Source organism: Motacilla alba, chromosome 3 (genome assembly GCF_015832195.1).
Source record: "Motacilla alba alba isolate MOTALB_02 chromosome 3, Motacilla_alba_V1.0_pri, whole genome shotgun sequence".
Taxonomy (NCBI): domain Eukaryota; kingdom Metazoa; phylum Chordata; class Aves; order Passeriformes; family Motacillidae; genus Motacilla; species Motacilla alba.
In genome coordinates this window covers 214732-226218 of record NC_052018.1, presented here as the reverse complement: position 1 = coordinate 226218, position 11487 = coordinate 214732, and the positions used below count along the sequence as shown (strand labels likewise).

Here is an 11487-nt window from a genome sequence, read left to right as displayed (position 1 = left end):
TATATTGTTATTTTATGACAATCCACTACATAATATATTGTTATTTCATGGTGATAGATTATATAATATATTGTTACTTTATGGTGATCCATTATATAAAATAATGTTACTTTATGGTGATCCATGATATATTGTTAGTAAATGGAGATCCACTATATTGTTACTTTATGGAGATTCTCTATGTAATATATCATTATTTTATGGTGATCCATTATATAATATATTGCAACTTTATAGTGATCCACTATATTATATTGTATATTTATAATATATATATATATAATTATATATATATTGTTACTTTATGGTGATCCATTATATAAAATAGTGTTACTAAATGGAGATCCACTATATTGTCACTTTATAAGGATCCTCTATATAATATATAATTATTTTATGGTGATCCATTTTAGAATATATTGTCACTTTATGGGGATCCTCTATATAATATACCATTATTTTATGGTGATCCATGCTATAATATATTGTTACTTTATGGGGATCCTCTATATAATATATCCTTATTTTATGGTGATCCATGATATAATATATTGTCACTTTATGGGGATCCTCTATATAATGTATCATTATTTTATGGCGATCCATGCTATAATATATTGTCACTTTACAGCTTGCCCAAAGGATGGGGAAAATTCCAGCTCGAGCAGTAAAACTGTCGGATCTCCCCAGGTCACAGCCAGCCAAGGACCCTTTGGATTGGGGAATTTTAATCTCAGATTTAAACTCAGATTTTAATCTCAGATTTAAACCCGGCATCGCTCCCTGAGCCCCAAAGCCCCGTGAGGATTTTCAAAGCAGACTCGATTCGGGAAAATCAGTTTAATTTATTACCAATCGTGTCAGAGCGGGGCAACAAGAAGGAAAATGAATCCCAGAAGGACTGGGTTTGGTTCCCCTCGCCCCTCCCTGCCCCCCAGGCTCAGCTTTGCTCCCTGCTCTCCAGCTCCTCCCTCCCGGGGGTGCAGGGGCACAGGGCTGGGGCGACCCTCGGGTTTCTGCTCCTGAGGGAGGGCAGAGGTGCTGCAGTCCCTGCCGGGAGCGACGGGCACTGGGCCACCACTGCAGCAGCTGATCAGCCACGGCGGGACCCAGGACGTGCCTCTGGGCTCCCGCCCCGGGCAGGGGGCTCCGAGCCCCTGGCACGCAGCCCAAGGCACCCGGGACGTGGAATTCGACCCTGGAACAAATTACCAGCTCTGTGTGGAGAATTACACTCACAAAAGTTTAAGCAGCGTAGTAGTCGTTGTCAGGGGGTGAAAAGCAGAATTTTGGGGTTTTTAGAATGGAGGTTTGGGGTCCCCAGATGGAGGGAGTTGGGCGTGCCCTGTCCTGCTTCCTTCTCCTTCCCAGCCTCCACGATTTGGGTGATGTTGGCACTTTCAGATTGGTTCAGAGTAGAGACTGACTGTGCGGCACAGGTGATAGGTATGGGAACAGAATTGTAAATACAGTACAGGGAGTTTTTAGTATAAAAGACAGCACCAGCCCCGTGGGAGGGCAGTGTGCCCCTGGCTGAGCTGCTGAACAGACCTCGGCAGGCCAGAGAAAGAATGTAAGAGATGAGAAATAACAAACAACCCTGAGAACTGCAGCCGAGGAGTCCTGATCCTTCTGCCACAGCCGGGCTGGGAAAAAGAGACTTTCTAACACATCTGGGAGTCATCCTGATGGCAGAGACGGCCAGAAACCCCTTTATCCTGCTGAACTGTTCTACACCACCAGGAAAAACCCACCGCCCTGGCAGACAGCTGTTGTGCTCTCAGTGCAGAAGTGTCATGATCTTATTGCAAGAGTCCCAGACCTTCCCGGTGATTTCTCATGGGTGGTTCTTCTCAACACTGCTCCTTCTTCTTCAAAGCCCAGGCAGCAAAGGACTCTAGGTGCCAGTTCTCCCTGTCCTATAGGACTGTTCTTCCTTATTGGTTACAGCTGTGAGTCAAACCTTTTCTGATCTTGGATAATTGGCCTGGCTGCAACTCTTTGGGGGTAAAGCTGCTTTTCACACATTTCTCATACTCTATTCCCACCACAGACAGCCACGGCACACGTGGATCCAACTGACCAGCGAATCCAAGCTCCATCGCCAGAGTCCGGTCAGCAAGCCACCCTTTGGTAAAGCAACCTCCACAGCACGTTCCACACGGGCACAGCAGCAGCAGCAGCAAGTGGGCAGCAGAATTGTTTCTCGTTCTTGTCTCTGAGCTGTCTCACAGCTTCTCGCAGCTTCCCGGGAAAATCCCGGGAGAGAGCTGTGTCTGTGTGCTCGGGGGATGTGTGATTATCCCTGCCTGCCCAGAGTGGGAGGCAGACAGCCCTCTGCAGCCGGCATTTCCCGCGGGCTGTGCCCGCACAAACTGCTCCTCTGTGTGTCCCCTCCATGGCGACAGTCCCCCAGGGGCTGCTCCAGCCTGAGGCACCCACAGGGTCACGGCTCCTGCCAGGACCCTGCTCCTGCACGGGCTCCTCTCCCCACAGCTCCCTGCCAGGACCCTGCTCCTGCACGGGCTCCTCTCCCCACGGCTCCCTGCCAGGACCCTGCTCCCGTGGGGCTTCCCAGGGCGTCACAGACCCCTCTGGGCACCCACCTGCCCTGCATGGGCTCCCCCAGGTCCTGCAGGGGGGTCTCTGCTGCCACGGGGGGCTCCCCAGGCTCTGGGGGGGTCTCTGCCAGCCCCGGGCCCCCACAGGCTGTGGGGAATCCCTGCTGCAGCTCTCGGATCGCCTCCTCTCGCCCCTCCTGGTGGCCCGGGGGGCTGCAGGGGGCGGCTCTCTCACGCTGTCATTCCTCTCCGGCTGCAGTTCCCAGCACACAAGGACTCTTTTCCCCTCCCTAAACACATTATCCCCGCTAATGCACAATAACACCTGAGGAGCTGCTGCCGTCCCCGGGGCCCTGCCTGGGCCAGCAGCAGGTCCCTGCTGGAGCCAGCTGCCTCTGGCTCTCCTGGGCGTGGGGGCAGTTTGTTTGCCACACAAACTCGGTACAAGCCCAAGAAAAGGGACAAAATGCCACCAACGGGACACACAGCTGGGTACATGACCACAGCAGGTGGACGAGCCACCTGCCTCTGTGGGGGAAGGTGGAAAAGCATTCCTTAGGAACGTCAGCATCATGCTCCTTGTGGAGAAAAAGGCCTTTGGAAGCACAGTTATGGGGAAGAATAAAGAGAAATAACAAAGAGAAATAATGGCGCTTCCTGTCCCTTGAACAGCGGCTGGAGCAGGCTGCGTGTTGGAACGTGCTGGAATGTGCTGGAACCCGTGCTCGGTGCACAGAGATGCTAGAATGTGCTAGAATCTCAGTGCTAGAATGTGCTGGAACCCGTGCTCGGTGCACAGAGATTCCGTCCCTGGAGTCTCAGGAGGGGGTGCACTTTAACGGGACAGCAGAGGCATCAGCAGATCCCAGGGGGTCTGGGGGGCAGTGAGGGGTGCTGAGCACCTGGACACAAACACAGGGAAGAAAACTGCCCAAAACAGAAGAGAACCAGGCTGGGGCTCCCCTGAGGCATCCGAGGCAGCTGAGGGGCTGCTGGGGAGTCCCTCCCAGCCACCTCCGGAGGGTGGCAGCGACAAGGGAACATCCCTGAGCCACGGGGCAGCCACAGCCCCTCGTGCTCCCCAGGCACAGCCCGAGCCCCCCCCAGGCACAGTTCTGGTGGGTGAAGAGGAGCTGGGCTGGCCCTGGGCTTGGTCTGCTGGCAGCCACATGGCCTCTGCTTGGGGTGACAGCTCGGGGACAGAGAGCAGAGCTGTCCCTCTGCCACCTCGGGGACACAGAGAGCAGAGCTGTCCCCTCTGCCACCTCGGGGACACAGAGGGCAGACCTGTCCCCTCTGCCACCTCGGGGACACAGAGAGCAGAGCTGTCCCCTCTGCCACCTCGGGGACAGAGAGCTGAGCTGTTCGCGCTGCCACCCTGGTCCCCTGGTCCCGGTCCCCTCCCTGTCCCAGCCCCTGGCCGCGGTCCGGGGGTCCGCAGGGCTCAGCCCTTGCTGTCCCCAGGCTGGGCGCGCTGCGGCTGCGGGGACCTCGCCAGGGGACCCCCAGGGCCCGGGGCCCGTGTGCATCATCAGCCGCCGCCTTGGCGACCGGGCCGGCGGGTGACGCAGCCGCGGGCTCCCGGGGGAGCCGGCCCGGGCGGCGCCGCGGGCCCGCCTGTGTACCCAGCCGGCTGCTCCCGGCCGCGTCTGCTCCGCGCTCCCGGGGGACGCGGCTGCGGCGGGCCGGGCAGGGGGGCACCGGATCGCCCCCGGCAGCGGCTGCGGGCAGGGCCCGGCGCTCAGAGCCCGCCTTGCGCTGGGGCTGCGGGGGCTCAGCCCCCTGCCCGAGGCGCTGGGGGCACCGCTGGGGTGGTGGGGCAGGGGCTGCGCCGGGCCAGACCCTGTGGGGCCGGGCAGAGCTGCTCTGGGGCAGCCCGAGCCCCCAGCCCACCCACACAGCACACGGGAGAGCGTGGCCTCACACGCTTTTAATGCTGGAGAGGGAGAAGTGTCCTCACACACTTTTGATCTTAGAGAAGCCCATGGGGGGAATTCCAGCAGCAGGGATGGAGCTTGCCCGAGAGTGCCGGGGATGGCCACAGCCAGGGCGGGGTGACAGGGACAGCCAGAGCTGAGGACATGCCAGCCTTGCCCCGCGGCTTCACTTCAGTGCTGACCTGTGCAGAAAAGCAGCCTGAGCCCTGGGACCCCGGGACCCCCTTCCCACGCCCTGCAGCAGGGACAGGGATGGCCTGGGGGAGCCTGGGGTGTGACCTGCCCCTCCACACCCTCGTCCCCCCTGCCGGGGGGTCTCCCCTGCCCCACGGCGCCCTGTGGCCGTGCCCATCTCACTCCCCACGAGGGTCTCACCATGGGGGGAGCTCGCTGGCTTCTGCCTCGGCCCCACATCTGCAGAGGGAGAGAGTGACAAGCTCGAGCAGCGATGCCCCAGCGCCCTGCAGGGCCCGTGCTGCCACACGAGGACCGTGGCACAGCCAAAGGCTGGCCCTGGAGGCGGCCCTGGCAGTCATGGCAGGCACTGACCTTCAGCACCTTCAGGCCCCTCCAGGCTGTCCAGCCGGTCCTCGTCCGCTGCGGCCTCACTGCCGTCCCCAGGTCCATCCCCCTCGTCCTCGCCCAGGGGCTCTGTGGGCAGGGGACAGCTCAGGTGGGACCTTCCCTCCCTCCCTCCCGCATCATGGGGACACGCCAGGACATGCCAGGAGGGACGTGGCCAAGCAGGACACCCCGGGGTGGAAGCTCCCAGGAGGAATGTGACCAGCTGGGTGTGGGAACCAGGGAGAGCCTGGGGCGGGACTGACCCTGCAGGGCCCCTGGGTGGGGGTCAGGTGGGGGACACATCCCCAGGCATGTGGTGAGGGGGGCTCTGCTGGGGCTCTGGGCACCCCGGGCAGCCCCAGGGCCCCCTCGGGACAGCAGCAATTTCCCCAGTGCAGGCACCTGTCTGGAACTCGATGGTCCTCAGCATCTCAGCCACGTAGTCCACGTTGATGGAGAAGTGGTCCATGTTCTCGTAGCCGGGCTCAGGGCGGCTGCTCATTGATGCCTTGGACATGTCTGTGATCCTGCAGGGCACAGACACCCTGGGAGCTGCAGGGTCCAGCCCCAGAGGGCCACCAGCCAAAGGCCTCTTCCCCCCAGAGTCCCCACTCACTTTTTCAGGAGTTCCTTGGAGTGCTGTGAAGGAAAACGAGGGGGGCTCAGTGTCTCCTAGACATCACCCCCACCACAGCTCCACCCCTGCCCATCCCAGGGCCATCCACAGCCCCTTTTGGGTGAGCACAGCCCCGGGAGCAGCCCCACACCCCTCGGGGAACCACGGCACCACCACACGGCCCCAGGGCAGTCCCAGCCCCCCCCCCCCTTTTCTCCCCGTTGCCCTGGCAGGACCTGCAGGTACACGGCCATCTGGGGCTCCTCCATGGCCTGGATGGCTGACTCCACCAGCTTGGAGGAGGCCTCCAGGTGGTCTCCGTACTGGCGGATGAGCCCGCGGACGCGCTGCAGCTTGGCCTCCTGCTCGGCGGCGATGCTCTGCAGCAGCTCCTTCTTGCGCTCCTCCAGGATGCCGTAGAGCGCGTCGAACCGCAGCCCCAGGTGCTGCTTCTGCCGCCGCCCGTTCTCCTGCGGCACAGGGGCAGGGCCGCACGGTGTTCCCCAGCACAGCCCCGGGGCTGGGCGCTCCCAGGGCCACCACCTCCCTCCCTCCCTGGCACCGCCGGGCGGCAGGGCTGCTCCCAGCGCCCCCAGCACAGCCCCGGGGCTGGGCGCTCCCCACGCCACCAGCTCCCTGCCTGGCACGGCCCCGGGCCGCAGCCCCCGGTGCCAACCTCGATGGTGTGGCAGATCTCCTCCATCTGCGTGATGATGGCCTGGATCCGGTCGTTCCCCGCCACCAGCATGGCGATGCCGTCACTGAGCTCGCTCTGGGAGCAGAGGGCCTGGGCGTGAGGGTGGCTGCGTGGGTGCCCTCGGCCCCCCGAGACCCCCGGGGGCCCCCACCTTCTGCCGCTGGTAGACGGCCGGCAGCGGGGCCACCTCGCAGTCCTTGTGCGCCCCGAACACCTTGCACAGGGAGCAGGTGGGCGCCTCGCAGCGCAGGCAGTAGATGTTGATCCGCTCGTCCTCGTGCTCCTCGCACATGAGGTGCTGCTCAGCCTTGGCATGGAGGGGTCTGCACGGGGGTTGGGGGTGTCAGGGAGACACCCCGGCCCCCAGAGGCACCCCAGCTTCAGAGACAGCACCGGCCCTGGGAGCTGCCCAGCCCTCGAGACACCTTGGGCTCCTGGGGACCCTTCAGCCCCTTGGACACTCTGACAGCAGGAATACCCCGGCCCTGGAGACAGCCGCAGCCCCAGGGATATTCCCTGGCCCTGTGCGGGCTCCGTGACTCGGGGGGTCCCGTCGGGCTCCCACCCCCAGCCCTCTCGCTGGGCTCGCTGCCACCCGCAGGTCTCGTCCCTCCCATCCCGGGGTCCCCGCGCCTCCGGACCGGGCCGACTCCTGCTTGTAGATGTCGATGATGTTCTCCACGAGCAGGTTCCGCTGCAGTCCGTACACGCCGTGCCGGTCCAGCACCACCTCGTGCCGGCAGGACGGGCACCGGAACCGCCCGCCCGACGGCACCGCGCTGGAGCCCCGCGACTGCCACAGCGGGTTGGAGGCCTGGGGGGGTACGCGGGGGGTCACGGCGGCGGCACCCCGCATCCCCGGCACCTCCCGCCCCCACGGATCTGCGCCCCACAGCCCCCAGCACGGACCCGTGCACGGCCACGGCACGGAGACAGAGACGGAGACGGGCAAGAGCCCGGCCACCGGTGTGGACACAAACCGGGACTCACACACGGCCACGGCCCCTGCTTCCCGTTCACCGGCCCCGCCAGCCGGGAGCGGCACCGGGCGCAGCCCACCGGAGCCCCCAGCGGCCCGTCCCGGAGCCGGGATTCCCGGTGCCAGACCAGGCCCCCCTTGTGAGGAGGATCCCGGTGTTCCTGGTGCCGCCCGCCCCTCCGCCTCGCTGGCCGGGGATCCCGGGATAACGGGGCCACCACCCGCCGGACGGGGGTCCTAGGGACCGAGGTCCCGGTGCCTCCCCTGCCCACCGGCGGGTCCCACCTGGAAGACGTCGTTGGCGCACTTGCGGCAGAGGTTGTGCTGGCAGGGCAGGATGACCACGGGCTTGGAGAACATCTCCAGGCAGATGGGGCAGATGAGCTGCTTCTCCAGGCTCTCCATGCTCCGCGCCTCCGCCAGAAGCGGCTTCAGCCCCACCGCGAAGTTCATGGCCGCGGTCCCGGCCCGTCCCGGCCCAACCCGGCTCTGTCCCGCGGCTCCGCTCCGGCCGCCCGGTGCCCGCTTTGTTTCGGCCCCGGCCCCGGCCCCCGGCGCTAATTTTAGCCGCCCCCGCCCCGCCGGGGCCGCAGCTGTCGGCGGCGTCGGGTGACACTGAGTCACCGCTCCTGCCCACCCCTGGGCACCGGCCGGTCCCGGCACCGGGAGCCGCTGATCCCTGCCCGGGAGGAGGAGCGGCCGAGGCTCCGGGGACCGGGGCTGGCTGGAGCAGGGGCTGCAGGGCTGGCGGTCATGCTGAGGAGCGTGTGCCCCGCTCTGCCGGCAGCAGGGCTGCGGGAGGCTGGGGTCCCGCAGTGCCAGCCCCCCCGAAGAGCAGGGCGGAGGGGCTGCTGCCAGGACACCCCATCCTCACTCGCCCTGGCACCCTGGCTATATTTAGGGCGTGAGGCAGAGCCCATGCAGCTGCGGGCAGAGGCAGTGACCAGAGATGGGAAGAACGAGCAAGCGGCTCCTCGGCGCCATCCCTGCCAGCGCTGGCCACGGCTCCGTGTGGGGCAGGGGCAGGGCGGTGCCCGCAGGGGGGAGCAGGGCTCCGGGACCGCAGCAGCGAGGAGAGGGAAGGGCAGAGCCCGGGGAGCCAGCAGCAGGGGACAGAGAGCGGGACCAGGTGGTGACAGGTGACAGGTGACATTCCCTCCGCTCGACATGACCACTCCACGCAGGACGTGACCCGGTTAGTCCAGCACCCCGCAGGATCCACGGGCACAGCCCCCAGCATGGACACCACCAGGCAGAGGCACTGCCGTGTGTTCCAGCAGCCCCGGACAGAGCCCAGGCACACGCACGCTCCCCTCCCATCGGCCTTTAATGGTGCCCACAAAATCCCAGATAAACCCAGCGGGCAGAGGGAAGGGGTACACACAGGAGCACCCCAAGCCCACAGCAGCGTTTGGCACCCAGCAGCCGTCGGGAGGGCTGAGGAGGGGCGGGCTCAGCCCAGCCCCGAGGTTACAGTGCTAATGGTCTCGGCCAGAGAGCTACAGAGCTCGGCCCGGAGCATCTCTGCTGGTGCCTGGTGCTCGGTGCCCGACCTGGGCACGGGCAAGGCACTCAAGGGGGCCACAGCAGCACGGGCTCCAGGCCACTGCCACCACCAGTGCTGGGACACAGGGGCATTGCCCTGGAGCTCGAGCAGGGGCCCAGGAGCCTGTGCAGTGATGCTGGCCAAATTAACCTGAGATTCTATCCCTCCCGAGGCTGATGAGGCAGCCCGGGGGGCGGGACCGTGGTCCCAGAAAGTGACAGTCCCAAAGGAGAATCCCTGCCCCAGTCCCGGGGGAGCCGGCGGGCTGGGGCCGGCCTCAGGCTTCGCTCCTGGCGCTGGCTGGCAGCGGCTCCGTGCTGGCCGGCGGCTGCGCTACAACCGGGCCCTGAGGATCTGCAAAGGAAGAGCGGCACATCAGCGCCTCAGCCCCACCCTGTGGCGCCAGCGAGCAGGGATCAACAACCCCGCCTCGAGGGCTCCCACAGCCCAAAGCCACACACCCCGGGCCAGTGCAGAGCTCTGTGGGAGTGCCCCGACCCCAAGGAAACCTGCAGGAGTCACCCAGCCCCGCTGACACCAGTATGGCCAGTGCCAGGAACACGCACAGCTGCTCTTCCCGTGCTCTGGCCCCGAAGGGCACAGGCCCCAGGGTCTCTGAGCTTCAGGCCTGCTCAGGGGGCCTTTGTCCAGAGGGAAGGAGAAGGTGCACCCATGGCCCACGCAGTGGCTCCCTCTGTCACTGTCACCAGCCCTGGCCCACACAGCAAACACCAAGGGCTGGCTGGAAGTAAGAGCTGCGGCTAAAACCAACCCAAGACCCAGGCCAGAACTCTGTCCCCTACACGGGATGGGACATGGGGAGACCCCAGAGCCCCCACAGAGCAAACGCGGGTGCTCCCAGCTGCCGGGCTCCCGCCTGACTCACCGCTGTCCTCTGCCTGCATCTGTGCCTCCAGGTCCTTGGGGTCCACGTACTTGTAGGACTCATCCTCCTTGGGTTGGCAGCACGTGCCGCAGCAGAAGAAGCAGCAGCAGCAGCAGCAGCAGCAGGTGAGGGCCCCGCAGCACAGCACCAGTGCCTGCATCAGGGACAGACGACATGAGCTCACCCGAGTCCCTGACCCATCACAGCAGTCCCGAGAGCCCACTCACTCAAACACCAGCCCGCCAGCACAGCAAACCACTGAGCGTCCCTGGCCCGCCAGCCCCACCGCGCCAGCCCCACGGGCACCGGGCTCACCTGGAACCACCACTTGGACATGAGGAAGTAGTGCCGGACGGCATCGTCGCCGAACTGCTCGGCCACGTAGAGGCCGAGGGAGCCGTACTGGTCGTACAGGCGGCGCTTGTCCTCGTCGCTCAGCGTGGCGTGGGCGCTGTTGATCTCCTTGAACCGCTCGGCTGCCGCTGGGTCATCGGGGTTCTTGTCGGGATGGTACTTGAGAGCCAGCTTCCTGCGGGTGCAGCGGGGGGACCCCGGCATGGGGTCACTGCCCGGGACAGCCCGCACCCCCGCGACGGAACCGGGACCCCCACATGGGGTCACTGCCCGGGACAGCCCGCACCCCCGCGACGGAACCGGGATCCCCACATGGGGTCACTGCCCGGGACAGCCCGCACCCCCGCGACAGAACCGGGACCCCCACATGGGGTCACTGCCCGGGACAGCCCGCACCCCCGCAGAACCCCCGCCATGGGGTCACAGCCCCGGTGCCCGGGACAGCCCGCACCCCCGCAGAACCCCCGCCATGGGGTCACAGCCCCGGTGCCCGGGACAGCCCGCACCCCCGCAGAACCCCCGCCATGGGGTCACAGCCCCGGTGCCCGGGACAGCCCGCACCCCCGCGATGGAACCGGGAGCCCCGGCACGGGTCACAGCCCCGGTGCCCGGGACAGCCCGCACCCCCGCAGGACCCCCGGCACGGGTCAACGCCTGGCTTCCCGGAACCGACCCTGGCCGCCGGGACGGGACCGGGGCCATCCGGACGAGATGGCGGCCGCGTTGGCGGGCGGACCCTCGCGCCGGGGCCGCCAGGAGGACCCCGCGCCCCCCCCCCGTACCGATAGGCCTTCTTGATCTCCTCGGGGGAGCTGCCCTTCGGCAGCCCCAGCACGCGGTACAGGCTCTCCCCGACCCGGGACAGCTTCCGCTGCGGCCGCGGGGGCTCCGCCATGGCCGCGCCGAGCCTCGCGGGGTCGGACGGGAGGCGGCAGCGACCGCCACGGCCCTGCCCCGCCGACCGAGCGACCGAGCGGCCCTGCCCCGCCGCCGCTTCCGCCCGCGCCGCCGCCGCTCTGCGCAGGCGCCGCCCGCCACCCGGTACGGGGCACGGCACAGGGCACGGCCCGGCCGGCGCCACCCGGTACGGGGCACGGCACAGGGCACGGCCCGGCCGGCGCCACCCGGTACGGGGCACGGCTCGCTCGGTACGGGGCACGGCCCATCCCCGACAGCCGGTACGGGGCACGGCCAGTCCCACGACAGCCGGTACGGGGCACGGCCAGTCCCACGACAGCCGGTACGGGGCACGGCGCGGCCCGGCCCCGGGGACAGCCCGCACCGCCCGACCCGGTGCGGCGGCAGCAGGAGGCGGCACACGGGCATCGCGCTGCTCCTTTATTGGTA

General features: G+C 65.3%; 3 protein-coding genes across 4 annotated transcripts; all 3 read right to left on the bottom strand.

Moving 5' to 3' along the window:
- Window positions 1-641: 641 nt before the first annotated feature.
- Window positions 642-3637, bottom strand: LOC119699509. Its single transcript, XM_038133127.1, has 2 exons — window positions 2084-3637; window positions 642-1198 (listed from the first exon to the last, which is right to left on the bottom strand). The coding sequence occupies exon 1, from the start codon at window positions 3133-3135 to the stop codon at window positions 2116-2118; it is 1020 nt and encodes a 339-aa protein (XP_037989055.1). The 5' UTR covers window positions 3136-3637; the 3' UTR covers window positions 642-1198; window positions 2084-2115.
- An 837-nt stretch (window positions 3638-4474) lies between these two features.
- On the bottom strand, window positions 4475-8460 carry TRIM54 (tripartite motif containing 54). Its single transcript, XM_038133126.1, has 10 exons — window positions 7640-8460; window positions 7017-7189; window positions 6527-6698; window positions 6355-6450; window positions 5915-6148; window positions 5679-5701; window positions 5465-5589; window positions 5048-5149; window positions 4874-4912; window positions 4475-4680 (listed from the first exon to the last, which is right to left on the bottom strand). The coding sequence occupies exons 1-10, from the start codon at window positions 7805-7807 to the stop codon at window positions 4670-4672; spliced, it is 1143 nt and encodes a 380-aa protein (XP_037989054.1). The 5' UTR covers window positions 7808-8460; the 3' UTR covers window positions 4475-4669.
- Window positions 8461-8662: 202 nt separating this feature from the next.
- Window positions 8663-11482, bottom strand: DNAJC5G (DnaJ heat shock protein family (Hsp40) member C5 gamma). Of its 2 annotated transcripts, XM_038133128.1 has the most exons (4): window positions 10923-11167; window positions 10102-10315; window positions 9787-9940; window positions 8663-9254 (listed from the first exon to the last, which is right to left on the bottom strand). In XM_038133128.1, the coding sequence occupies exons 1-4, from the start codon at window positions 11033-11035 to the stop codon at window positions 9178-9180; spliced, it is 558 nt and encodes a 185-aa protein (XP_037989056.1). In that variant the 5' UTR covers window positions 11036-11167; the 3' UTR covers window positions 8663-9177. The 2 variants fall into 2 exon arrangements, with proteins under 2 accessions (XP_037989056.1, XP_037989057.1); XM_038133129.1 differs by lacking the exons at window positions 8663-9254; window positions 9787-9940 and having other exon boundaries at window positions 10178-10315; window positions 10923-11482.
- Between the last annotated feature and the right edge of the window lie 5 nt (window positions 11483-11487).

What these genes read in the sequence shown, in the direction of transcription:
- LOC119699509 (XM_038133127.1), bottom strand. Translation starts at nt 3,135, where the DNA reads ATGATGCTGACGTTCCTAAGGAATGCTTTTCCACCTTCCCCCACAGAG.
- TRIM54 (XM_038133126.1), bottom strand. Translation starts at nt 7,807, where the DNA reads ATGAACTTCGCGGTGGGGCTGAAGCCGCTTCTGGCGGAGGCGCGGAGC. An exon ending in AGATGGCCGTGTACCTGCAG is followed by an intron (nt 5,702 to 5,914) that starts GTCCTGCCAGGG and finishes TTTCCTTCACAG; the next exon opens with CACTCCAAGGAACTCCTGAA. An exon ending in GGGGCCTGAAGGTGCTGAAG is followed by an intron (nt 4,913 to 5,047) that starts GTCAGTGCCTGC and finishes CTCCCTCTGCAG; the next exon opens with ATGTGGGGCCGAGGCAGAAG.
- DNAJC5G (XM_038133129.1), bottom strand. Translation starts at nt 11,466, where the DNA reads ATGCCCGTGTGCCGCCTCCTGCTGCCGCCGCACCGGGTCGGGCGGTGC. An exon ending in GAGATCAAGAAGGCCTATCG is followed by an intron (nt 10,316 to 10,922) that starts GTACGGGGGGGG and finishes CTGCACCCGCAG; the next exon opens with GAAGCTGGCTCTCAAGTACC.